The 27,902-nt window shown below is 40.7% G+C and overlaps 1 protein-coding gene across 1 annotated transcript in view; it reads left to right on the plus strand.

The window, feature by feature from the left end:
- suclg2.L (succinate-CoA ligase, GDP-forming, beta subunit L homeolog) overlaps positions 1-27,902 on the plus strand; it is a 154,759-nt gene that overhangs the window by 22,057 nt on the left and 104,800 nt on the right. Inside the window, 2 exon segments of the mRNA NM_001096439.1 lie at positions 13,735-13,876; positions 26,416-26,515. Of these exon segments, the coding sequence (NP_001089908.1) occupies positions 13,735-13,876; positions 26,416-26,515 (242 nt within the window).

Below are 27,902 nucleotides of genomic sequence, written 5' to 3' on the forward strand. Positions count from 1 at the left end.
GATCTCTAAAATGCCAGAGCGCTGAATGTAAAAAAGGAAAACATAAATTAGATTTTTAAAAGGTTACTGTGAAATACTGACTCCATCGCTGGAGGGAATGACCGGTACATCTACAATATTCTGCGTCTCTCTCCAAATGAATATCCAGCATACAGAATAAGGCTAATCATCGCTTCTCCATCTTTTTTTTTTTTTTTCATTATTGCTTCTGACTTCTGAAAATGTCTACATGGGAAAAGCCAGTTCAGGTGCTGGGATTAATGAGTCATGACCTATGATAAATGGGTGGGCCTAGGAGCTAGCAGTTGAGGCTGCTTGAAGGAGACTGAGTAAAATATTAAAGGGGTTGTTAACCTTTAAATTAACTGTTAGTATGATGTAGAGAGGGATATTCTGAGACCATTTGCAATTGGTTTTAATTTTTTATTATTTGTGGTTTTTGAGTTATTTAGCTTTTTATTCAGCAGCTCCTCAGTTTGCAATTTCAGCAATCTGGTTGCTAGTAGAGATGCACCCAATCCAGGATTCGGTTTGGGAATCGGCCAGTATTGGGCCTTTTTCAACAGGAATCTGATTGGAAACCTGCTGAAAATCCTTCTGCCGGCCGAACAGAATCCAACTCCAAATTTGCATATGCAAATTAGGGGTGGGTAGGTAAATTGCGTGACTTTTTTTCCACAAAACAAGGAAGTAAAAAAAGTTTTTTCCTTCCCACTAGGGTTGCCACCTGTCCGGTTTTGACCCGGACAGCCTGGTAAGGAATGGCCGGGTCACACGGCGAAGGATTCTGGGGTTCGGCAGAATCCAAAATAGTTGATTCGGTGCATCCCTATTTGCTAGGGTCCAAATTACACTAGTAACCATGCATTGATTTGTATATGAGTAGGAAAGGATCTAAACAGAAATTAGTAATAAAAAAGTACCAATAACGATAATGTGTAGCTTTGCAGAGCTTTTGTTTGTGTTTGTTTTTTTTTACTCTTATTTGAAAATATGCAAAATAAATAATGAAGACCAAATGAAAAGTTGCTTAGAATTGGCCTTTCTTTAACATGCTAAAAGTTTATCTTAAAGGGATACTGTCATGGGGAAAAAAATTGTTTTTCAATATGAATCAGTTAATAGTGCTGCTCCAGCAGAATTCTGCACTGAAATCCATTTCTCAAAAGAGCAAACAGATGTTTTTATATTCGATTTTAAAATCTGACATGGGGCTAGACATATTGTCAATTTCCCAGCTGCCCCTGGTCATGTGACTTGTGCCTGCACTTTAGGAGAGAAATGCTTTCTGGCAGGCTGCTGTTTTTCCTTCTCAATGTAACTGAATGTGTCTCAGTGGGACATGGGTTTTTTACTATTGAGTGTTGTTCTTAGATCTACCAGGCAGCTGTTATCTTGTGTTAGGGAGCTGTTATCTGGTTACCTTCCCATTGTTCTTTTGTTTGGCTGCTGGGGGGGGGAAAGGGAGGGGGGTGATATCACTCTAACTTGCAGTACAGCAGTAAAGAGTGATTGAAGTTTATCAGAGCACAAGTCACATGACTTGGGGCAGCTGGGAAATTGACAAAATGTCTAGCCCCATGTCAGATTTCAAAATTGAATATAAAAAAATCTGTTTGCTCTTTTGAGAAATGGATTTCAGTGCAGAATTCTGCTGGAGCAGCACTATTAACTGATTCATAAATTTGTTCCCATGGCAGTATCCCTTTAAAGGGAAACTACCCATGAGTACACAATAGAAGGAAAGAAATGTGGTGTTTCTTTTGACATTGCAGCACTACTTTGAAAGTTTAGTGGTATATTTATATAGACCTTTCTAATAAGGTTTACTTAGTTTTAACCTTTCCTTCTCCATCCTTCTAAAAAAAAAAATCAAAATAAAAAAGCTTTTTCTTTTAATAGATATTCGGTCTGGTATTGACAAAATGAGCTTTAATTTTTATGCTGTATATGCCAGTGGTCCCCAACCTTTTTTGGCCCAGGGATTGGTGCTTTTTGGGGGGTGGGTGAGGGGGTTGGAGGGTGTCTTTAGGGGTCAGAAGGGGGGTCGGGAGGGTCAGCGGCAACTGCACATCCAATTCGGTGTGCCGACGTCCAATTCGGCGGCGTTAGTTGCGGGCTAGGCCCGGCAACCCAGTGGTTGGGGACCCCTGGTATGTGCTATACAAAACCTTGCTTAGTAGAAAATAGGGATGCACCGAATCCGGTATTCGGTTAGGGATTCAGCCTTTTTCAGCATGATTGGTATTCGGACGAATCCTTCTGTCAGGCCGAACCAAATCATAATTTGCATATGCAAATTAGGGGCGGGAGGGAAATCACATGACTTTTTGTCACAACCAAGAAGTAAAAAATGCTTCCCCCGTCCCTAATTTCCATATGCAAATTACAAATGCAAATTAGGATTCAGATTCAGTTTGGTATTCAGCCAAATCTTTTGTGAAGGATTCGGGGGTTCTACCGAATCCAAAATAGTAGATTTGGTGCATCCCTAGTAGAAAACAAAAACCCTGCTACGAATAAAACACAAGAGAAGTCTTGATGTTACATTTGATGTCAAGTCATTCCCGAAATTATTGCTTTTATCTAAAAGCAACTTCCTTTGAGTGTTACGGTTTCATTAAACAATTCCCGTTATGTATAAGACCCTCATCACATTCTTCCTTGCATTCATTGAAGCATCCATGGAAAAACGTCCATGGAACGGAAAATTCCAAGGCCGGCAGATAGAATGTAGCAGCAGCAGGGAAGCCTGTGTTTCTTTAACATTCAGATACTCTATACATTATTTTATTTGCCTGTTTGTTTCCCAGCAGAGTGATGGCCCTTATACTTTTCGCGTGGTCTTGAATGGTTGCTGGAATGCGACGTTGCATATTCATGTATTGCATTGACTGCGGAAATTAGGCCTTTCTGGTTATGTTTATGGTTTCAGAGAACATTGTTCGCACCTTTCCTGCTCGATCCTATTAATAGTTTCCATAATGCTTATTTTTAGGGAATGGAACCGGGAAGGTTAGAGACGTGTTATATGAACAGTGTGCCTCACACACGGGGGTCACCGCATGGCAGCTGTACATTAGAGACACACATTTTGGGTTTGAAGTAGTAGGGAACAGGGTCGGAAAAGAAACAAAAATAGATACAGTATAAAAAGGCAAGTGAATTCTGCAACAGTGTGATGTTAATGATACACGAGTCTAATAGCACACCCAGCATTTGCTCCACCAGCTTATTTCTGCCAGGGAAGAAAGGTAGATTTGTATATCTGCCACTTACTTCAGTACCTTTAAAGGGCTGAAATGTGCAGTTAATTACACAAGGGGTGTAAAGTCTGGGTACTTTTATATCACTTCCAAAAAACTTTCCATAAATAAGTGATGGTTGTCTACTCTGGTAGTATGCGTCGGTGGAGACGAGTGCCCTGGTTTCTTTTTCATCAAAAAGTAGACAAATCTCTGATAAGTGGCCCCAGTTTTAACCACATTTTCCCTTTTTACTGCCATCTCTGTCTCTCTTTTCTATCTCCTTCCTTCCCTCTCAAACCCTATATCATTAGGATGTTTCTGTACTGAGAATCCACTTACAGTAGCCCATCTATTGTTGGATTGGTTAAGGCAGGGGTCCCCAAACTTTTTTATACTTATGAGCCACATTCAAATGTAAAAAGATTTGGGGAGCAACACAAGCATGAAACAAGTCCCTGGGGTGCCAAATAAGTGCTGTGATTGGCTATTGGGTAGTCCCTCTGTGGACTGGAAGCCTACCTATGCCTATGCCTGACCTCCAAGCCTGGCATTCAAAAATAAGCCTCTGCTTTGAGGCTAATGAGTGCAACATTCAAGGGGTTGGTACATAATCAAATTAGTTGTCTAGGACAAATCCAAGGCAGTAGACCAGTTGTTCCCAACCAGCAGCTTGCGAGCAACATGTTGCTCACCATCCCCTTGGATGTTTCTCTCTGTGGTCTCAAAGCAGGTGCTTATTTTTAATTTCCAGGCTTGGAGGCAAGTTTTGGTTGCATAAAAACCAGGTGTACTGCCAAACAGCCTCCTATATGCTGGCAATTCACATAATAGCTACCAAATACAGTCCTTGTCACAGCCCTTATTTCGCACCCACATGAACATTTTTCATACTTGCGTTGCTCCCCAACTCTTTTTACATCTGAATGTTGCTCACAGGTAAAAAAAAGGTTGGGGACTCCTGCAGAAGACTTTGACTGCAATTTAGTTTATTAGTGAATACACACCGGTTGGTTGGGGATCACTGGCTTAAGGTCATCCAATCTCAATGAACCTGACTGTACACTGTGTAGTAGAACGATCACAGAAAGGTGTCAAAAGGTGAATTTTGCCTTTAATTTCACCCCAGTTGGACATGAAAGCTGCAATGGAGATGTTAAACAGAGAAACCATCTGGTTCTTAAAGAACTTTGATGTCTGACCCTGGTAGCTATAGTGTTCTGGAAGGAACATGCAAGCTAGACAATCCATTCCAGAGGTCCAGTTCTCATGTTGGAGCTCTCTTTCCACAGGAAAGAGAGGTCCAGTTCTCATGTTGGAGCTCTCTTTCCACAGGAAGGCTGTCCCATGAAAAGGTATTTAATTGTAGTGAGAGTGTTGGGAAGGTGTCTCTGAGCAGGACATAGAGCAGGAAGGTTACCTTTCTGAGTTTGCCTAAATAAACCTTTGTTTTTGCATGAAGATGCTGTGTCTCTGTCTCTATGCTCCTGATTCTACGCTTACCTGCCTACCATAGCTAATTCTTGTCACAACTGCCAACACCGTTGGTTCATTGACGTGAAGGTTCATCACTTGGGCGTGTTTGACCAATGTGTCAGTCCAATATTTATATTGTCACCCAAATGATTGTATAACATGGGCAATTCAACAAACAATTGCTTAAACGGTCCACTGACCAAATGGATTTAATGTCACATCCGTCCAATCAGAGTCGCCAATGGTAAAGCCATCTAATTTCAGGTCAAGCACCAGATGGATAGCTCTTTTATTTAAAACCTAAATGTAGACATTTAAAGCTAGAATTCTTTATCTTCTCCCGCACCTCGGTCCCCGATGGAGGCACACAGCGTCTGTTTAACATTCTTTTGTTCTATTAGATTTGCCGTTTTTACGAGCGAGCATTTATAACGGCAGAGCTTGATATTTATAACTACAGTTAAAAAGGTGCTCTTAAAATGTTTTTTTTTTTTTACTTTGTGAAACAGGGAATGAGGCCATAAGGGGAATTGTTCTATCAAATCTGTTGTTTATAGGGTTTGTCTTGTTCCCCAAAGACCTTAAAAAGTCTCTCTCTGCCTAGTTGTAGAGTTTCTTTTAGCACTTGTTTTGCCATAGTCGACTTCCAGCGAGCGCAGATTTACAATGAACAGCTGTGAAATATTCAGGCATAATTCCTTCTTAATGGGAAAACACTGCCGTTTTGGATAAGAAAAACAAATTTAAAAATTAACAGCGAAAACGACTTGCCCAAGAGGATTGTTTTTGAGGTCTGTGCCTTTTATTGGAAATACATCTATGCGGATCTTAAAGAGCCATTTTACAGTGTATGTTATTGTTTGTTTGTTTTTTTACTTCTCTCTTTTGAATCCATCCAAGTCTAATTAATAAAGAGGTACATTCTTAATTAGTTCCCTCTTGCTTTGGCTTTTTTTTTTTTTTTTTACTTTACGCTCCGTTAAGATGCTAGAGCAAAACATTTTTATGGGCCACTGAAACCCAGCAAGTAGACTGTACAGAGTGTATAGATATAGGATTCGTAATCCAGAAACCCATTATCCAGAAAGATCAGAATTACAGGAAGGTGTGAAGATCCAAATTACAGAAAGATCCGTTATCTGGAAAAGCCCAGGTCCCGAGCATTCTGGATATCAAGTCCATACCTGTGGGAGCTCCAATATATGGTGGATTTTTAAAGATAAACTTAATTGTAGGGATGTACCGAATCCAGGATTCGGTTCGGGATTCGGCCAGGATTAGGCCTTTTTCAGCAGGATTCAGATTTGGCCGAATCCTTCTGCCTGGCCAATCCGAATCCGAATTTGCATATGCAAATTAGGGGTGGGGAAGGAAATTGCATGACTTTTTGTCAAAAAACAAGGAAGTAAACAATGTTTTCCCCTTCCCAGCCCTAATTTGCATATGCAAATTAGGATCCGGGTCAGTATTCGGCCGAATCTTTCATCAAGGTATTTGGCGGTTCGGCCGAATCCAAAATAGTGGATTCGGTGCATCCATACTTAATTGTTATCCTAAATTAAAAACCAGCACCATTTATTATATATTATTGCCTACAATATTAGGATGTTTCACTTATCCTATATGCCTCCTTTAAATAACAGTTCGGCTAGACCTCTCCTATGGCTGCTTAAAGGGGAAGATGTAGGGAGTCTGAGTAGAACTGTATTGGTAGATTTACAGACTGATTTGATAGGTTGGTCTTAACATTTTCTAAAGTTGTTCTAAATAACAATAAAACAACTACTTTATTGTTTTTAAAGAAAAGTTTATTTTTTGAGCAGTAGTATCCATAAAAAAGACTTAAGGGATTCTGTCATGATTTTTATGGTCTAGTTTTTATTCCTAAAATACACTGTTTGCACTGCAAATAATTCACTCTACCATATAAAATGTAATTCCTAATCCTAAAAGTGCATTTCTTTTTAGTTGTAATATTGAGTGCTGTTCTTAGTTCAACCAGAGAGCTGTTATCTGGTTAACTTCCCAATGTTCTGCTGTTGGGAGGGAATGGGGGGCAGTGATATCACTCCAACGTGTGCAGTACAGCAGTATAGACTGGCTGAAGTTTATCAGAGCACAAGTCACATGATTGGGGTCACCTGAGAAACTGACAATATGCCAGATTTGAAAATTAAGTATAAAAAAAAAATCAGTTTGCTCCTGTGAAAATGGATTTCAGTGCAGTCTCCTGGAGCGGCACTATTAAAGGAGAAGGAAAGTCTTCTTCCACTTGGGGTGCCAAATGTTAGGCACCCCCAAGTGATTATATTGACTTACATGACGGTGCCCCTATCAGCAGGAAACTGCACCGGTCAAGGGTTCTACCAGCGACCAAAACACTTCCGGCTTCTTCTCTCTCTCGCGGCTGCGCATGCGCATTAGAGTGAAAAGCCGAACTTTAACTAAAAAGTCGCCTATTTCGTTCTACTGCGCATGCGTCTGCCCCGGGAAATTTGAAGAAAGAAGAAGCCGGAAGAAGATCTCTCCGTGGTGCTCACTGGTATAACCCCGGGCCGGTGCAGTTTTCTGCTGATAGGAGCACCAGCTCGGGGTTTCAGGTAAGTAAATAGAATCACTTGGGGGTGCCTTAACATTTTGCACCCCCAAGTGGAAGAAGACTTTCCTTCTCTTCAAAATGAATGCGTTTTGAAAAAAAAACATGTTTTGCCATGACCGTGTCCCTCGAGTGAAACATTTTGCGGTATATGACTGATATGTTAATTCCAAAGGATTGTACTTATTAATCAGAGCCCACAATTAAAACTTTATTGTCAAACCACGACGGAGCATCTGCTGTGTGGTTACCTGAGACTCGCTGCCTCGTTTACCGGGGGCTTCATAGTCTGGTATTTATAACAGTGAAAAGGAGGTGGTCGTTTCTCTCCGAGCCTGCTGAGCAGGGAAGCCGCGGGCTACATTCATACATATGGTGAAGCAGAAGTGTGGAGCTGAGGCCTCCCACTCTTGTTCCTGCCTCCCCCAGGAGCAATCTGCACTTCATCATATTATTATCTGCCTGGGAATTTGTTAGCATAGAGATCTGAAGAGCCACAGCACAGCCTCCCACTACAACTTATCACCTGTAACGCTGAATTTCTAACTATATCAAACTATGCCACCTTATCTATTTTGAATATTTAGGTCTGCCATATATGTGCTATGTAAACGGTTCTTTTGTAAAGACCCATTTAGAAAAAAGAGACCTGTTTGTCCCACTCTATAGAACTGGTTCCCTAGGCATTATGTTCTGTTGAACCTGTTGTATGTATATTGCATTCTACAGAGCAGGACCTAGGGTTGTCTTATTTTTACCCAGACAGCCTGGTTTTCGGGAGCTATGTCTGGGTGAAAACCCAGTTTATGAAATCTGGACTCGTCTTTTAAAGGAATGGCACACCGATCAGCCAATCGGCGATTGTCATATCATAACCCTGCCCCTGACGTCATGGGCACACTGCTCCACCCCTGATGTCATCTGCCTGCCTCTGACATCACCAGGCCCTCCCCTGACTTCACCACACCTGCCCGGTTTACCTGGTGGCAGAAGGTGGCAACCTCAGCAAGACCCCTGTGTGCCACGTAGTGCAGAGTAGGACCCCTATGTGCCACGTTCTGCAGGCTCTACACAATTAATTTTATTTGTTGAACAAACACCTTGTTCATAATGTCGAACAGGTTTCTTATATTTGCAGAGAACCTTCACTCTAGAGTCAGGATTTTGGGTGGGCATTTCATTATCGTAATTGCCAGGGGATTGGGGTGGACCTTCTTGGACCATTCTGCTCTACTGTTCTTGAAACGTTTCCTCTTCTCCTCTTCATCCCTGCCTCTTCTCCTCTTCATCCCTGCCTCTTCTCCTCTTCATCCCTGCCTCTTCTCCTCTTCATCCCTGCCTCTTCTCCTCTTCATCCCTGCCTCTTCTCCTCTTCATCCCTGCCTCTTCTCCTCTTCATCCCTGCCTCTTCTTCTCTTCATCCCTTCCTCTTCATCCCTTCCTCTTCTTCTCTTCATCCCTGCCTCTTCTCATCTTCATCCCTTACTTTTGTTGAGTGGTGGGTGAAGCTTGTGTGGATGGTCAAGTGTGACTAGACTGGCCAAGTCGTGGGTGTGAGTCTTGTATGTTAGACCCATGCAGATCTTCTACCTTACCAAGTGGCAGGTGCTGTGGTCAAACTGGGATAAACGGTTAGATCGACACCTGTGAGTTTGGCATCAAACTGATTGTTGAAGAAAGTAAAGTGGTAAGAGGTTAGAAATATAAGATAAGCCAAATATTTAAATATCAAAGTATCTTTTCTCCTCTGAAATGGGTTCCCCCTAATTAGAAGTAGCTGCTACTCGCATATCCTAATTAACTGATTTACTTAATGGTGAAGCTCACGGGATCTTTGTTAAACTTGAAATTCAGCTGAAAATGTATCAAAAGGAACATGGGGAAAAGGGCCAGAACTAGGGGTAGGCAGAAGAGGTTCCTGTGTAGGGTGTAACGATGGGGGGGAGCTGGTAGTTAACTTTTAATGAGTTTTCTGCCTACCCCTTGTCTGGGTTCTCCTGCTCCCCCCTCTTGTCACTGCGACCCCCCTGCTCAATGTCACTGAGCATGTGTGTGCATGGGGGGTGCAAGGTGGCTGGCCGACTTCCCTATGGCTCCAGTCAGTTTGGCCTGCCCCAGGGAAAAGAGGCCATAGATGTGACTGCTATGAAGACGTTCCTCCTGATGAAGGAAGGGTTCCTTGCCCTTGAAACATTGAATTTGTATCAGTCAAATCCATGGCTTATAATTGCACATTCCTGTTGTGCTGAATTCCTCCTATTTGATTTTTTTTTTTTGTATTATTCTGTAGCCGCAGATAAAATTAAGAAAAGTCCGGCGTGGGTAAATTTATTGTATAGCGAAGGCTGATAAATATTCATTTTCACTGTACCATTTTATCCACAGCCTCGGTTTACCAGTGTAAATTCCCATCAGAGAGAGACCAGGAGCAATAATGTCTTCGCAGATGTTTTCCTTCTGCTCGAGGCTTTTGTAGCAAAAGATGCGCTTTTTAGACTTACCTTGTAACCACCGTGGGATGGCTTAGAGCAAGGTTTTATGATAAACCTTTCCCTTGCAAACGGAGACGAAATGTTGTGTACCCTCAACCATAAACATATCAGGTGCTGTCTTTCTCTCCTTAACGTTCCTTTGTTTTGCTTGGGTTTCTTGCCATAGAAGAAAAGTTTTATATGATGGCAATAAAATAACTTTTCCGAATAGTCAAACACATTTGAACAGCTTCTTCATAAACTTTTTAAACTGTAATTAAACAATGTGTTGCCAATGTGAAATTCTTTGCCAATTTGGGTTGGCTAGACCTATATGTGTGGACTACAGCTGGCAGTACCTGTCTACCATTGTAGACAGGCAGTCAGCACAACGATTTTCACTCTTTTCTTTGTGGGTGGTGCACGTCCTCCAGTGGCCACTTTCCACTGGCACCACATGCAAAAACAACTTCAGGACAGCACCATCAAATATTTGTATATAATAAAACGCCTTTATTTAGCTTCACAGGGGCATCACGGCAACGTTTCAGGCCACATGGCCTTTTCTCAAGCTTGAGAGTTCCAAGTGTGGGTATAGACGCGGTTCGGCTGTTCTGTGGGTTTGCGGGTCGGGCCGGGGGTCTTCTCAATAGCGATTTTTACTCCTTTTTTCTGATCATGCCTACTTACGATGATGTCACTTCCGGTTTACAATGACGGCACTTCCTGATTCTTGATGGTCAGCGGGTCCGGGTTGCGGATAAGGTACTTGCGGGTCAGGTCGGTTAGTGGGTCCAAGCGGGTAAGAATGCGGGTCCGGGTTGCGGGTATGGGCTGGTTCCAAAAAAATGGACCCACGCAGGACTCTGTTACACCACCATGTGTACCATATGTGCACCCTTGAGTTTGAGTTGGAATACGAAGCTCGAAGCACAAGTTTAAATGTGTTCAAACTTTCATTGCCTGCCAAATTTTGTAAAACGAACATGGTAATTAGGGGGTGTGGCCATAAAATGGACGTGGTCAAAAATTTTGCAGCAGAACTACTTTACCCTCTTTCCGTTTTCCGAATGTAGGGTGGTATGCAGAAAGATCCTTTATCTGGAAAACCCCAGGTCCTGAGCATACTGGATAACAAGTCCCACACCTGTACTGGTTCCAGGACTCCTTTGCATTGGTGCGCCCTTTGCATCTTATTCAGTGCAATAAAACAACATGTTAAAGAAAGAAACAAATATATATGAATGTACGTAGACACAAAAAAAAAAAAAAAAGTGGTATTTAAGCATGCAGAAAATAGAGTGCTTAAGCCATGGGGGATTTTACTGGTGTCTGTTAAATACAGTGCTGAGTATAAACTACTCATCACCCTGTGCCGTATTTATTTAGCTTTAACAGTAACTAGTTCATCCAGACAACATGGGTAAAGGCTAACTCACTGCATTATCCCATAGTTCTTCCTAAGGCATAAAATATGGAATCTTATTCCTTTAGGCATATTTTTTATCCCCGGTCTCCAAACATATTATTTTTAATCCACTAATAGCGTTATTATGTAAATTGCCTCCCTGTTCTGGGACTTGATATTTATTACTGTTAGTTTTTATTGCCTTTAGGTGTTCTTCAAAGCTTCTGTTCAGGGATTTCGTTATGTGGGGGTTGGAAAATAAACTTCACTCTGGCCTATATAGGCTATTATTTTGTTTGTCTTTACATTTTTTATAGAGATTTGAGTTTGACCCTTTTTAGTGCGTTTAGGCCTTGGCCTTATAGTAACTAGGGATGCACCAAATCCAGGATTCAGTTCGGGATTCGGCCTTTTTCAGCAGTATTCGGATTCTGCCGAATCCTTCTGGCCGTCCATAAAACCAAATCCTAATTTTCATATGCAAATTAGGAGCGGGAGGGAAATCATGTGACTTTTTGTCACAAAACAAGGGAGTAAAATATGTTTTCCCCTTCCCACCCCTAATTTGCATATGCAAATTAGGATTTGGGTTCGGTATTCACGAATGATTCGGGGGTTCGGCAGAATCCAAAATGGTAGATTCGGTGCATCCCTAATAGAAACTCTTCTTGCAATTTGCACCTAGGAATTCAAATTCCTATTAATGAAGTCATTAAAAACGAAGGGTGCACCGAATCCATGATTCAGCCAAGATTGTGCTTTTTTCAGCAGGATTCAGATTCGGCCAAATCCAATTACCTGGTCGATCTGAATCAGAATCCAAATACGGTAATCATGGGCCTTTCATCACACAAACAGGAAACTCAACAATTTTTTTAAATGTTTTTTTTCTCTTTCCCCTTGTTTCCCTAATTTACATATACTAATTTGGGTTCGGAGTCGGCTCGGGATTCGGCCGAATCCTAAAATAGTGGATTCTGTGCATCCCTATTAAAACTTGGAACTTTATACATATACATATATATATATATATATATAGTCCTGATAAGAATAGAATGCCTCTATGTGCAGGGAGTGCAGAACATATTGAGTCCTTTGGAACCTTTGAATGTCCTTTCACAACTACTTAAACCAGACGGTTACTCAATACCAATTTCTAAGACCCGACCCCGCAGCTCGAGACCCGAACCAAAACCTGCATATTTACCCACTTTGATCCACTACCTGACCCGGACCAGCAACTGCCTTATCCGCAACTCTTGACCCGCAACCTGCCGACCACCATCAAACAGGAAGTGATGGTGCTGCAAACCGGACGTGATGTCATCAAAAGTGGGCGGGGCAGAAACGTTTTATAAAACTTTAAAAGGAGTAAAATATAGACAATATTACATAAGTTAAGAAATTTAGATGATACCCGCAACCCGACCTGCAGACCCGCGGCTATACCCACAGCTGAAAATCCTCCCCTCATTCCGCAGGGTGCCAGCTTTTTTTGCGGGTACCCGTCCCGCTGCAGGACTCTACAATAAGGGTCACCAGTTTTTGGAATGTATGTCCGTGTGAAAAATGCCTGTCCAGATTTCCAAATTAGGAAATCCGGAAAGGACATTGAAGTTAATGACATGGCGATCAGCCAATCAATGATCGCCACATCATCAGTCCCACCCCAACATCACTTGCCCATTCCCCAATGACATCTGCCCCGCCCACCTGCCCGTTTTCACCAAACTGAAAAGATGGCAACCCTAGCCACTACCAGCTGAGGTCAAGTGTTTTCTTTTTGCCTGTAGTAAGTGGAGCTTGTAGCTCTGCTGGTTTTGGTGATTGAACAGATGACTCCAGCCCTGTAGGCCCATTGCACTAACCTGAGCCTTTCTTAAAAGGGTTGTTTACCTTTAAATTAACTTTTACTGTGATGTAGAGAGTGATATTCTGAGACAATGTGCAGTTGGTTTTCATTTTTTATTATTTGTGGTTTTTGAGTTATTTAGCTTTTTATTCAGCAGCTCTCCACGCTGTAATTTCAGCAATCTGGTTACTAGGGTCCACATCACCCGAGCAACCATGCATTGATTTGAATAAGAGACTGGCATATGAATAGGAGAGGCCTGAATAGAAAGATGAGTAATAAAATGCAGTGGCGGAACAACTGGGGGAGCAGGGGGTGCGAGTGGGCCAGAGCCCGTACCCCATCTGGCCCCCCAGGCAGCCCGCACGCCACTGAAAATGCGGGCGGTATGGAGGGGGCGGGGCCCGGCTGTGCGTCACGCACCAGGGCCCGCCCCCCTCTAGTTACGCTACTGATAAAATGTAACTATAACAATACATTTCTAGCCTTACAGAGCATTTGTTTTTTAGATGGGGTCAGTGACCCCCATTTGAAAGCTGGGAAGAGTTAGAAGAAGGCAAACTATTAAAAAATACATACTAAAAGTTATATACTTCTAGTTTCTACAACAATTGTTCTGCCTCATGTTTCTTTAGGTTTCCTCAAGACATTTTGACATTTTAAAATGTTCTTCTCCTTCTTCTTAGGGTGTTCACGTGAGCTCCAGAAGATGGCTGAACCTGCAGGAATATCAGAGCAAAAAGCTGATGGCAGACTATGGTGTCACTGTTCAACGGTTCATTGTTGCCGACAACGCCAGTGAAGCTCTGGAAGCAGCAAAAAAACTAAGTATGTATGAGAAAGATATAGATTTATCTTGGGGAAGATCAGAATGGAAATTTTCATGATGTCAGAAACCGCCAGGTGGTTGTGAACACAAATACGCATCAAAGCCACCTGCAGATTCTGTTCAAATAGAGGTACAGGTGTGGGACTGGTTGCCCCTAACTCTTTACTTACCCCTCGGTGCTGATTCAGGGCATTGGGGTTCATGGGCGCCTTCGTCGGTAATCTTCAGGAATAGAGCAGCATATCGGCGCATGCGCAGTTGGGGCAATCTTCTTTTTCAAGACAACTGTGCATTGACCGAAAGTCACGGAAATTGCCGAAGCACCAGAAGAAGACCGAAGAGCCAAAAGATGGTGCCCGTGAACTCCGATGCCCTGAATCTGCACCGAGGGGTAAGTAAAGAGTTCTGGGCATTTACCAGAGGTACCTCCTAGGCTGGGGGGGGGGGAGCAGGGAGGGGGGTCTATGTACGGTAGGGGGGTAGGGTTTTTTTTTTTGGTTTGCTTCTCCTTTAAACCACTTTTCCTTTATCTACAGTTCTGAATGAGGGTCTTGACATGATTCCAGGACTGTGGAGTCGGTAAATAAATCCTTTGACTCCAACGCCTCTGTTTATAGTACCTCCGACTTTAGACTAATGTATTTTCCTTATTGATTGAAAGAAGTTAAAGGGGATCTGTCACTCTAAGAAATAATTCCAAATTATTTTTATCATGTTAGTTGAGCAAAATAAACTTTACTTACACTATATTTATTATTTCAATTTTATTTCCTTCTGTCTTGGAATTATACAATCACAGCAAGCAGGCAGCAGCCATTTTGTGGACACGGTTATTAAGGGAAATTGTGTATCACCCCAAAATCTTGTGTATGCACCAGAATGGGGGACCTAATCTGGACTAGATTCAATCACATATTTTTTTTTATTTTATTTTTTTTAAATGGGCGTTGGTCTGGGCAGTCTCCCCTTCAAAAGCCGCATATGCAGGTGGCGGGGGAGGATCTAGTCCAGATTGAAACCAAGGTTTTAAATTTTGATCACAGGTAAACAGGATAGGGACCGCCGTATGGGGTTTACCTTGACGTGGTATGGCGGCTTACCAATTTTATGATCATAACTTTGTAACAAAAAACCCTGTTTTTCTTTTTTTAGACAGGGGATTATTGTATTTAAATATTTTTTTATATGGCCTTAGGAGTGCACCCACAACCCCCCTCTTGTACCTCCATATTTAATTTGCAAAGGACTTTCATTATGCAGCTTTTTATGTATAGATGACAGGTCCACTTTAAAGGGCATGTAAAGTCTAAAATAAAATAAGGCTAGAAATGCTGTATTTGGAAAATAAACATAAACATGAACTTACTGCACCACAAGCCTAATCAAACAAATAATTTATGCTTTCAAAGTTGGCCACAGGGGGTCACCATCTTGTAACTTTGTTATACATCTTTGCAAGACTAAGGCTGTGCACATGCTCAGTGTGGTCTGGGCTGCTTAGGGATCGTCATAAATAAAGCTGCTTGAGTTCTGCCTGGCTGGGAAGTAAGACGGGGGCTCCCCCTGCTGTTCATAAGTATGATTGTTTCCCTGCTCAGCAGTTAGGGACCGTCTGACAATTCCTATCCACAGCAGTAAATGAAGGGAGAATTTCACTGCATACAGTCAGGTTTCTTATAAAAACGGTACACATTTTTTAATTAAAGTATATTGGAGATAGGTTTCTTTTTCATTAAAGAAAGTAAAAAAGGGATTTTATTATTTTTGTCTTTACATGCCCCTTAAGTACACCACATACAAGGCATTTTATCACTGCTCAAACATATAAACCACCTCCTTTGGTAACCCTAAAATAAACTCAAAGTTAAACTACGTAAACCAAAAACAATTGAAAAGCCTAAAACAACTTATATTATATATTAATTAAACTTACACTATAGCTGTAGAATAGCTGCTAAAAGTATTGCTGCAATACAATAGCTTCTGCCATATTGTCCTTAATAGAAACACCTTAAATTGATTACTTTCAGTGCTTGTATGTAAAGTTATTAGGAGTTTATGTCGCTACATTTTTGGTGACTCCGACTCCAGATACCCAATTGCTTCCACAACTCTGCATTATTCCCTTTTTTAGTTCTCGACTTGCCTAGTTGAGATTCACTCCCAAGTTTTAAGATTGTTGTACAAGTACCGGTTACGTTATCCAAAAACCCATTATCCAGAAGGCGCTGAGTTATGGGAAGGCCGTCTCCCATAAACTCCATTTTATCCAATTAATCCAGATTTTTAAAAATATCCTTTTTCTCTGTAATAATTAAACAGTAGCTTGTACTTGATCCCAACTAAGATATAATTAATCTTTATTGGAGGCCAAACCAGGGTTTATTGTTTATATTATTTTCTAGTAGACTTGTGGTATGACGATCCAAATTACAGAAAGATCTCTTATCCGGCAAACCCCAGGTCCCAAGCATTCTGGATAACCAGTCCCATACTATTAGTAAACCACAAATTATTACAATGTACACCACTTTTTTTTTTTTTAATATTTATTTATTTTTCGAACTTAACTGTTAATCCCCCTTCTTATCATTATATGGTGGTAGATTGGGGACGGACAGGCCAGGCGGATCTCTTATGATCATTGGCCAACAATTAAATTGAATTTATGTACGCTGGTCATAGATCCACTGCCGAATTCCAAAAGCAAATGAAACTTTATGCGTTATCTGAACTCAACTGAAAATAGTCAAATATATGGCGTCACTATGGGAAAGCTGAAAGTGTCTATTCACCCTCCCCTCTACATTCACACACTTTATAATGTGTCATTTGTATTATCATTTAAGTGCACGCAAATGATAATTTGACTGCTGGGTCCAATCCAAGTCAATTCCAAAAGCAAAAAGTGGCTTGGGTTGATAAACGGGCCCATAATTATAGTGCGGTTTAAAGGAATCCGTCAGCCATGCAATATAAAAGAAAGTATTGGTCGGCCTGTGCCAAGTCCTTCGCTCAGATTGGCCTGCTAAGGGGTTTATGCTAAAGTGGTAAATTAGAGCAGCGCTTTCTCATTGAATACGGAGGGTGTTCAGTACTTACACACTTTAACTGCCTTTTGTTGGAGTCAAATTGGAAATGTAAAGTAGATTGTTATGGACATGCTAGACAATGCATCTCTGTCCACAGACTAGCACACAAGTAGATATTAAGGCTGCATAGCAATTAGTGTACTACCCAAGATGCCATTCAGTGTTCTCTACTGATCTTTTATATAAATGTTTTATTAGGAATCCCTTCTTCTGTATAACCAAACTGAGCTTTTCTTCTATTTTACTGATTCTCAGCCTTTTTCACCCAGGATTTACATGCTAAGCGCTGCCCGTGTCCAAAGCTCATTTATTTGAAATATTGCTATTGAACTTACCATTACTTTCCCAGACATTTCTACCTTGCCTTCGCAGAATGAGCATTAACCAAAATAATTGAAATGTAATGATACAGCAGAAAGACTTCCCAATTGTAGTATTAGATATTTAGTCAGGAGCCGTTGGAGTGTAGAAGGGAGATTGGCATTTAAGATACTTGAATCCAATAGAGCTTTACCAGCATTGGTAGAGGTAGACAAAATGAGATTGTTCTTGAATTTGAGAACCATTAACCATACACCCATCACCCACAGCAGACTGGAATGGTCCTGCTCCAATCTTATTGGTAGAGGTAGACAAGATGAGATTGCCCTTGAATTTGAGAACCATTGACCATATATCCATAAACCACAGCAGACTTTGATGCTCCTGCTCTATTGTTATTGGTAGAAGTAGACAAGATGAGATTGCCCTTGAATTTGAGAACCATTACTCATACACCCATCACCCACAGCAGACTGGAATAGTCCTGCTCCAATCTTATTGGTAGAGGTAGTCAAGATGAGATCACCCTTCAATTTGAAAACCATTGACCATACACCCATCACCCACAGCGGACTTTGATGCTCCTGCTCTATTGTTATTGGTAGAGGTAGACAAGATGAGATTGCCCTTGAATTTGAGAACCTTTACTCATACACCCATCACCCACAGCAGACTGGAATGGTCCTACTCCAATCTTATTGGTAGAGGTAGTCAAGATGAGATCACCCTTCAATTTGAAAACCATTGACCATACACCCATCGCCCACAGCAGACTTGAATGGTCCTGCTCCAATCTTATTGCTAGACATAGACAAGATGAGATTGATGAGTGCATGGTCAATGGTTCTCAAATTCAAGGACACCTGCAGCAGACTGGAATGATCATGCTCCAATATTATTGGTAGAGGTAGACAAGATGAGATTGCCCTTCAATTTGAGAACACCCATCACCCACTGCAGACTTGAATGGTCCTGCTCTATTCACATTGGTAGAGGTAGGCAAGATAAAACTGCACTTGGATTTAAGAATCATTGGTCATACACCCATCACCCACAGCAAACTCGACTGTCCTACTCCAATTACATTGGTAGAGGTAGGCAAGGTGAGTTTGGACTTCCAGATGGAAGTAGGAAAGTACGACCAGATGAGATTGGCCTTGTTTGGAAAAACATTGACCATACACCCACTGAATGATGTTCATACTTCCATCTGGAAGATAGGGGCTTCCATACAGATATTTCAGTTACTTGCCATTTATGTTCTGAATTTGTTAAAGCTACAATTATATTTGTGTTTCCCTTGTGTTGGCTATATTAAGACACCTCTCCATTTAAAATGACACCACCAGAGTATTAGCACAGCAGCGCAGTAAACACTGTTCATTTGTTCTCCCGCGCAGCTAAAGACGTTTTCTAACCGCTTTTTCCTATTTCCAAATGACCTTATATTGGTGAGATTTACGGCAATGAGCATAATGGGCACAAGAACTACAAATCAAAATCTCATTTCAGGTGTTAGACACTAATGTTGCACTGACTTATTGTGTCACACGCTCTATTCCATATGAGATCGCCGGCTTACCTTGGAAGGGATGGGGGGTAGAAAATAAAAAAACATTTGGACATGAAAGCGCAGTAATGTATTATCATTTTAATTTTAAGTAGACTTAATCTTTTGCGGTAGCAGAGATTTTAACTGGCTAGCAATTATTAGCACAGTTGGGGGAATGACCAGCTTTTCCTCAGCCTCTTTAACTGCTTTGGCTTCTTACATGTACTGCAGCAGCTCTGTATTTTCTTCTGCTTTCAGGAAAAGCCACTGCCACTTTAGAAATAACGTGCCCTCTTTAATGCTTATTTGTACCCTAGTTACCCCTGGAACTGTTACCCCAAAATTTCTATATATCTGTAATCTTGTTATAAGCTAAGGGGGCCCAGCATGAAGGACAGTTAGGGGGAGATATGGGGTGAGTGCTTATTTGTACACTGGGTACCCCTGGAACTATAGCAGGGTGACTGTTGCCCCAATGTTTCTATATATCTGTAACCTTGTTATGAGCTAAGGGGGCCCAGTCTGAAGGTCCGTTTGGGGGAGATTTGGGGTGAGTGCTTATTTGTGCCCTGGGTACCCCAGGAACTTTAGTAGGGCGACTGTTACCCCAATGTTTCTATATATCTGTAACCTTGTTATGAGCTAAGGGGGCCCAGACTGAAGGTCAGTTAGGGGGAGATTTGGGGTTAGTGCTTATTTGTGCCCTGGGTACCCCTGGAACTATAGCAGGATGACTGTTACCCCAATGTTTCTATATATCTGTAACCTTGTTATGAGCTAAGGGGGCCCAGCCTGAAGGTCAGTTAGGGGGAGATTTGGGGTGAGTGCTGATTTGTGCCCGGGTACCCCTGGAACTATAGTTGCAGCAATTATTAAGGTTTCATAGTGGAAATTCCTCCTTTCATGAGATTTAGACACATTATTTATTTTGCAAATTAAAGCCCATAAAGAAACATACCATTGGATTGCAAGGATTGACCGATATCTGTTGACAACTACTTTACCTTTTACAATATTGAATGCAGTATTTTATTCTAGCCAATTTACTCCCCAGTGAGCATCATTCACTCTCGCTCAGGACAACTATGTTCACTGGTCAACAGGGAAGCAGCTGTAAATAACTATAATTAAAGCTGAGTTATTTAAGTAATCGTTTAACTGCTGCTTATCTATTCAGGCTGATGCTCCGCCGGCGGTACATATCGATTCTCACGCTCACAAAGATTAAGTAATAAACTTCTTGGATCCATGGCTATTTTAGTCTGTAATTTTAATGGATGTCCTATTTGAATGTGTCTCCATGTTGGATGTCTGGGCAGTTTATTCATAGTGATAGTTGCAAGTGCCTTGCTAAACAGGTGGATTGGTGTGTTGTCTGGAAGACATTTTTTTTTATTGTTTTTGTGTAAGTGTTGTAGGGTATGAGCAACCACTTCTCTGTTTATTTAATTTAATATTCTTTCTTATTTATTAAACTGGTCACTACAAAGTCTCTTTTGTCTATGTGATGTTTGAGATGCTTGGTCTTCTACAGTTTGGAGTTACTCCTCCATATCTCCTTGATCCTACTGGTTGCTGAATCCTTTCTTTATTTGCCAGATTAATAAGCACAAATCTAAAGCATCTCTCTGTTCACCTCCAATCTTATTAAGACCAGGTGCCAGTAAAACCTAGGGCCAACTTGCCTTTGAGATAGTTCTGATACTGTATATCATGACCTGGATAAATGAAAATCTTCATAGACATATCACTGAGCCTTCTGTTGAGGTTTAGCTCCTGTGTTGCTTTTCCTGGACCCTACACTTCCATCAGTGCGTTTAACTCCTGACCCATTTTGTTCTTGCTTCTATTGTGAAAATCTTCATAGTCATCTTGCTTCTATTGTTTTACTTGGTTTTGAATCCTGGCCTCTTTTATAGACTTGAAGTGCAGGCCAAAAGAGCCCTACATCACACTTGTGTGAATAATGAGCACAAAGTCATGTAAAAAAAAAAAAAAGTCCAAAAAAAAAACACTGTGCTACTGCTGCAGTCTATACAGGCCTGTCAAAAAAGGGCCAAAAGTGCTGGAATATAGCCCCCAACTCCAAAGGGCACCCAAATCAAAAATTCAAAAATATATTCCCAGTCAATACTCTCAAAGTTAAAAAATCACTTTATTTATCATAAATATTAAAAAGTAGGCATACAGACCAATTGATGCTCCGCCTTACGCGTTTCGCACCCACAGGCACTTATTCATAGGCATTACTGTTACATTTGGTCACAGAATTTATACCCCAGGAAATCCCTCCCCAAACGTTAAAACCAATCACGTGTTGCCACCTCACATTTCTTTTCTTAAAGCAACATACATATCAAATTGGTCATATTAGTATTGTTTCTCTGCCTATACTCTGTTACATCTCAGAACTATTTTATATTAGGATACCCACATTTAAACAAGCATTTAAATGGCAATCACTGCCCCATTACATTATGTTCTCTCTCCTAATATTATTATTATTTGTATATTCTCTTATCTGCCCCATACAACTCTATACAACAACGAGGTGGACATATACTGTATTTGAATTTTTGATAAAAAAGTGACATGATTTCCCTCCCGCCACTAATTTGCATATGCAAATTAGGATTTGGTTTTGCCGGGCAGAAGGTTTCGGTCGAATCCTGCATCCCTACTTTTTTACAATGAATCGTGGAGACCCACCTTAAACTTCACAGCGACCCATGATTATGAATCCCTATGTCTAAACAGCCATGCCCATGTCTACCCAACTGAGCCCCCTTTCATTTCGATCCATGAATCGGAGCAGCCCAATTTCATGAAGTGCAACATCTATATTTCTATTTGGACATTTTATTATGAATTTTTTTCTTTTTTTACCCATATTCAGTGTTTTGTCAGAATTGTTGGTCTTATTTAAAAAAAAAAATGTTTATTTCACCTAGCCAACTATTTCTCTTTCAGAAGCCATTATATTCTTTACGGTGTATAAGTCCTGTATGTCACGTTTGACTTTAAAGGGGAAGCGTTAAACGGAGCAGGCACTATTACCATTTAAATAGCTGTAGATCCATGCATCACTCTGAAAACACAAAGGACAACAGGTCAAAGTGTCTCCATTCATGGTCTCCAAGAACCTCACAAGCCAAAGAATGAAAGTATTTCTCCCCCCCCCCGCTCACATTTTAAGGCGTTGCTTAGACAGATATAATGAAGAATGCAATTATACTTGATGCAATTTATAGCAATCACAAAGCCAAGTTGCATTCACATGTGAAAAAAAACAGCATTTTAGCAAAACATATTTGAGCAAGCGAGCTTTGTTAGAGCGACAGCATTGTATTTTAGTAGAATGGTAATGGCTTCCCGTCCAGAACATTTCTCTTAGCCATACAATGAAAGCACCTTGAAAGGAAAAAGAGATAGTTAGCTGAGCATTTTTTTGTCTGTCCTTTTCCATATTTTAGACAAAATACAATACACAATTTTTTTTTTATAAATCATATCGGTGTCCCAAGCTGACCTTTATGGTAGAACATTAAAGGTTAAGTTTAATAGGATTTATGTACTTTGCATAGAGTAGCATCTTGTAACATTTCGGCGGGAAATAAAGATGTATTTAGTTAAACACCATCCAGAATTACCTAGAATATGTAGTCATTTGGTAAAGCAATGCTCCTGAGGGAAACGGGAAAAATGCAAACACTTTATTTATACAATTTATATTTTAGTGGAAACGTATTAATGGGGAACAAACTTTTCTTCAAATTATGCAGATTGGGTCTTGAGTGTGAATGTCCATGGAACCAAATACCCTGATAGCACCATAACTCTTTGTCCTTTACCCTAGGCATGTTGGGACCTCTTGGCCAGGCACAATGTAGAGTTGTAGAGCCTCCCATTAGCACTCTAAGCAATGGGATATTGAATTCAACACATTCCTAAATTAGGAGGAAACTCAAATTCACTGGCTTGGCATTTTGATGGATAGTAGACTGAGCTAGTGTGTTTGTTAGAGAAGGGTCCGTCTCAGGGTGAAAAGTAAGCAATTCTAGTCATTGGACAGTGTCTAGACCAGAGGTCTCCAACCTTTTTACCCTTGAGCAACATTCAGATGTAAAAAGAGTTGACAAATTTTTCTGGGTGGTGTAAAATAAGAGCTATGATTGGCTATTTGGTAGCCCCTATTTGGACTGGCAGCCTACAGGAGGCTCAGTTTGGCAGTACATCTGGTTTTTATACAATCAAAACTTGTCTCCAAGCCTGGAATTCAAAAATAAGCACCTGCTTTGAGGCCACTGGGAGCAACATCCAAGGGGTTGGTGAGTAACATGTTGCTCTGGAGCCACTGGTTGGGGATCACTATCACTAGACCATAAACATGAACAGTGTGTGTATAAGAATCATGTAGGCTACTAGGCCCTTAGTAGCAAGATAATGACTGGTGGATGGTCTTACTCAATGAGCACTAGTCTATGGGTTAACTGTAATAACCAGTGAAAGACTATAAAGAGATTGAGAACCATCAAAAAAATGTCAGTAGTATAAATGATTCAAAGTTAAAAAGTAATTTGTTAGGACAAAATAAGAGAACTGCCCAACAAATTCATGCCTATCAGGGCATTGACTCAAGGATGTTCTCCTTTTTGTCCTAATAAATGACTTTAACTTCAATCCCACACCCTCAAGACTTTTGCTTTTGTAATATCAATAAAGGAGTGGGACCTGTTATCCAGAATGCTCAGGACCTGGGGTTTTCCTGACAATGTCTTTATGTAATTTGGATCTCCATACCTTAATTCTACTAAAAATTAAATTCAGCATTAATTAAGCCCCTTAGAATTGTTTTGCCTCCAGTAAGGATTAATTATATCTTAGTTGGGATCAAGCACAAGCTACTGTTTTATTATTACAGAGGAAAAATCGTTTTCAAACATTTGAATAATTTCATTAAAAATGGAGTCTATGGGGCAGATTTACTAAAGGGCAAAGTGACTAACGCTGGCGACAATTCACCAGCGTTAACCACTTTCAGGCACTTTGCCGATTTGCTAACGGGCACAGACGTAACTTCGCTAGCCAAAGAGACGTACACTAGCGGTCATTTGCACTCCGCGCCGGATTCCACTTTTGGGCACCCTAGGCCGCGCGGTCCGACCAGGCGGCCGTGCAGTCCTAGCGCCTGCCTTCCCACGAGCCGGCGAAAAAACGCCGGCACAGCTGGTGCATTTGAACGGCGGCTGGGCGGCATGCCGCCCCTATTTCTTTGCCGCCCTAGGCCCGGTCCTATGCGGCCTTGCCGCAAATCCGGGCCTGTTTGCACTCTATCGCCAGGTGAATTTTCGCTCTGGCGGATGCGGATTTAACTGATCGTTACCTCTTTTGCCAGACTTGCCTTCAGCAGCTCAGACCAGGCCAAGTGCACTGGAGTGCATAGATCTTCCTCAATCTTCTGTTACTTACATCATATTTTTAGTGCAAAAAGCTTCTAAGTCCCAAAAAAGGCTGGCGTCTTTTCCTTTTTTCAGAGTGATAGCCTGCAAAAGTCCTTAAATCTTTTTTGGGGTAACCGGGTTCCCCCATTCATTTTCTAACATATGGAACATAAACTATACACTGGGCTCATGTGTAGGGCAATATAACAACTATATTTTATTTTATTAAGGTTCCCTGGGCTTGTGTAATGTAAAGTATTTGCTGCAATATATACGTCCATTCAACTTTATCATTTCATGCAAATTAGCCTGATCGAAGACCTCCAACGAAGTTGCACTAGGCGAAGCCGTCGCTGGCAAATTTTCGCCATTTAGTAAATTCACCCTTATGGGAGATGGCCTACCTGTAATCTAGAGCTTTCAGGATAACTGGTATCCAAATAACCGATCCCATATTTAGGTTTGCCACCTGTTAAGATTTCACGCAGTATTTGGAAGGGCATGTCCGGATTTCCAAATTAGGAAATCCGGACAGGACATTGAAAATAATGACACTGTCATCAGTCCCACCCCTAATGTCACCATCCCCGCCCCTGACCTCGCCAGTGCTGCCCTGCCCCACCTCTGACATCATCGGCCCTGCCCATTTTCCAGCCCCAGAAAAAGTGGCAAATGATTTATTTAAATCTTTCCACTTCTGGTAAAAGTGCCGTATAATTAATTGTAAAGTCAGCTGTGATTCCACTCCCCATTTAGTCTTTCACCGAGCAGAAAATGTTTCACAATTATCCCTTTCAACGTCTTTATCATTGTAATGCCTTAATGAACTCATTTCCTTTGTCTGACGGATTCCCCCCTAAATGGGATGAGCGAGCGGATTGTAACATGATTTTGTGCTGTAATTCAAAGCAGCTGGCGAGCGAACATTTGTCTAGTAACTCAATTTCTACCCAAGCTGGGACATTTCCATATCCAGGCCATTATGCCCTTTACAGTTTTTTGGTAGCGGATCCCCGGGAGAATACAGCCACATTATTGCAACTAAAATCGTGTTTTCTACTAAAAGAATCTTCGTCGGTAATTCAGTTAGGGGATTTCAGCGGCGCGTGATGGAATTTGAGTATGAGAATGTCCTTTATTTTCATGGATATCAGATATTTAAGCAAATAAAAATTGGTGCCAGACCAGTAATACAGCTGTGGCCCCCCAGCAACATGATGCAGGATCTTTCTTATGCGCCTGGATTTTCAGTCATTTTCTCCGACTTGGAGTTTCTTTGTTGTAAATGAAATGACTTGATGTTTGTGCCTCGCAGACACCGGGAATCCACTTATTTCTGTTTGTTGACTTGGTTTATTGATCAAAATGGAACTTGTATATTAATGTACATGAATAATGATTTGTATGTGCAACGGCTCCGATTTTATTCCAAACGTGTTGTTTTAAACATTCCATTTTCCCAAACTATGGCAGAAATTATATGTGTGTGTGTTTTATTCTTGTAGCTGAACCGTAAAATAAATGAGCATTTTAACCCTTTGCATGACATTGAAACACCCAACTTAAAGTGGACCCGTCGCCCAAAAAAATTATTCATAATCCTATTTTATCACATTAGTTAAGCAAAATGAACTTTAATTACACTATATAAATTATTTGAATCTTGTTTCCTTCAGTCTGGGAATTCATAATTATAACAAGCAGGCAGCAGCCATTCTGTGGACACTGTTATTAAGACAAGTCCTGTATCATCTCAGAATCTTGTTTGTGCACCAGAATGAGGGACCTGATGTCCATCCCCATGTCCTGGCTACACAATTAAATGGTGAAGAGAACTGGGGGAATGTGGGGAGAGCAGTGACGTGGGAAGTGCTGAATGGAAAGTGAAAGTAATTGTCTAAGGCATAGAGGAGGGGCAGACAGTATTTGATTGACAGCTGAGATGTTTAAATGAGCTTACAGCAGCTATGAATGCTTAAATAAAAAATAGAAATTGGATTTCATGTTTAATTTGAAAAGGACTTTTATTATACAGATTTTTGTGTCTGGGTGACAAGGAAAGGTCTTTTAACTTGGGGGTGTTTGGGAAATCACCCACAGAAATATAATATTGGCCATTTTTATTTTTGCAGAAGCCCGGGAAATTGTTTTAAAGGCTCAAATCTTGGCTGGAGGAAGAGGCAAAGGAACGTTTGACAGCGGGCTGAAAGGCGGCGTCCATTTAACTAAAGAGTAAGTAATTACCTTACTATCAGTAAACCGTCTCATTTGCATTACCAACTATGATATATTTCTGTCATGGGAGAGTAACAATTGCCTTCATTGGTCATGTATTCTTTTCTGCACAACTTTCCATATGACATTATCACCTCCCCATCTTAATGCAACAAAGTATGGCCACACAGTGCAGCGCATCAACATTTGGCTCCTTTATCCTCTGGCTATCTCTATCTATATGCGGGTATGGGATCCGTTATCCGGAAACCCGTTATCCGGAAACCCGTTATCCACAAAGCTCCGAATTATTGAAAGGACGTCTGCCATAGACTCCATTTTATCCACATAATCAGAATTTTAAAAATAATTTCCTTTTTCTGTGTAATAATAAAACAGTAGCTTGTACTTGATCCCAACTAAGATATAACTGATCCTTATTGGAGGCAAAACCAGCCTATTGGGTTTATTTAATGTTTATATTATTTTCTAGTAGACTTAAGGTATGAAGATCCAAATTATGGAAAATCCCAGGTAAACAATCTGGATAAAAGGTCCCATACCTGTATGTGTTTATATAGGTTATACAGGATCCATTATCCAGAAACCCATTATCCAGAAAGCTCTGAATTATGGAAAGACCGCCTCCCATAGACTCTTTATCCAAATCATCCAAATTTTTTAAAAAAATATTTCCTTTTTCTGTTAGAAATAAAAGAGTACCTTGTACTTGATCCCAACTAAGATATAATTAATCCTTATTGGAGGCAAAACCAGCCAATTGGCTTTATTTAATGTTTACATGATTTTCTAGTAGATTTAAGGTGTGAAGATCCAAATTATATAAAGATCCATTATCTGGAAAACCAGGTCCTGAGCATCCTGAATAACAGGTCCCATACCTACAGGAATGGAATCCGTTATCTGGAAACCCCTAATCCAGAAAACTCCTAATTACAGGAAAGCCATCTCCCATAGACTCCATTTTATCCAAACATTCCAAATTTTTTAAAATGATTTCCTTTTTCTGTGTAATAATAAAACAGTAGCTTGTACTTGATGCCGACTAAGATATAATTAATCTTTGCTGGAAGCAAAACCAGCCTATTGGGTTTATTTAATGTTTATATGAATTTATAGCAGATTTAATGTTTGATAATCCAAATAACAGAAAAATCCTTTATGCAGAAACCCCATGTCCCGAGCGTTCTGGATAACAGGTCCCATGATATTTCTTAGATATTATCATTACTATTATCTGCCAGCAGAGAACAAATACCATATTATGCAAAGATGACATTTTCTATTTGGTTTTATTAATATGTAGATTACAAATCAGCATAGACTCCCATTATTCCACCTGGGCAATAATAATAATAATAATAAGAAGAAGAAGAAATCCCAT

Source organism: Xenopus laevis, chromosome 4L, assembly GCF_017654675.1.
Source record: "Xenopus laevis strain J_2021 chromosome 4L, Xenopus_laevis_v10.1, whole genome shotgun sequence".
Classification (NCBI taxonomy): Eukaryota; Metazoa; Chordata; class Amphibia; order Anura; family Pipidae; genus Xenopus; species Xenopus laevis.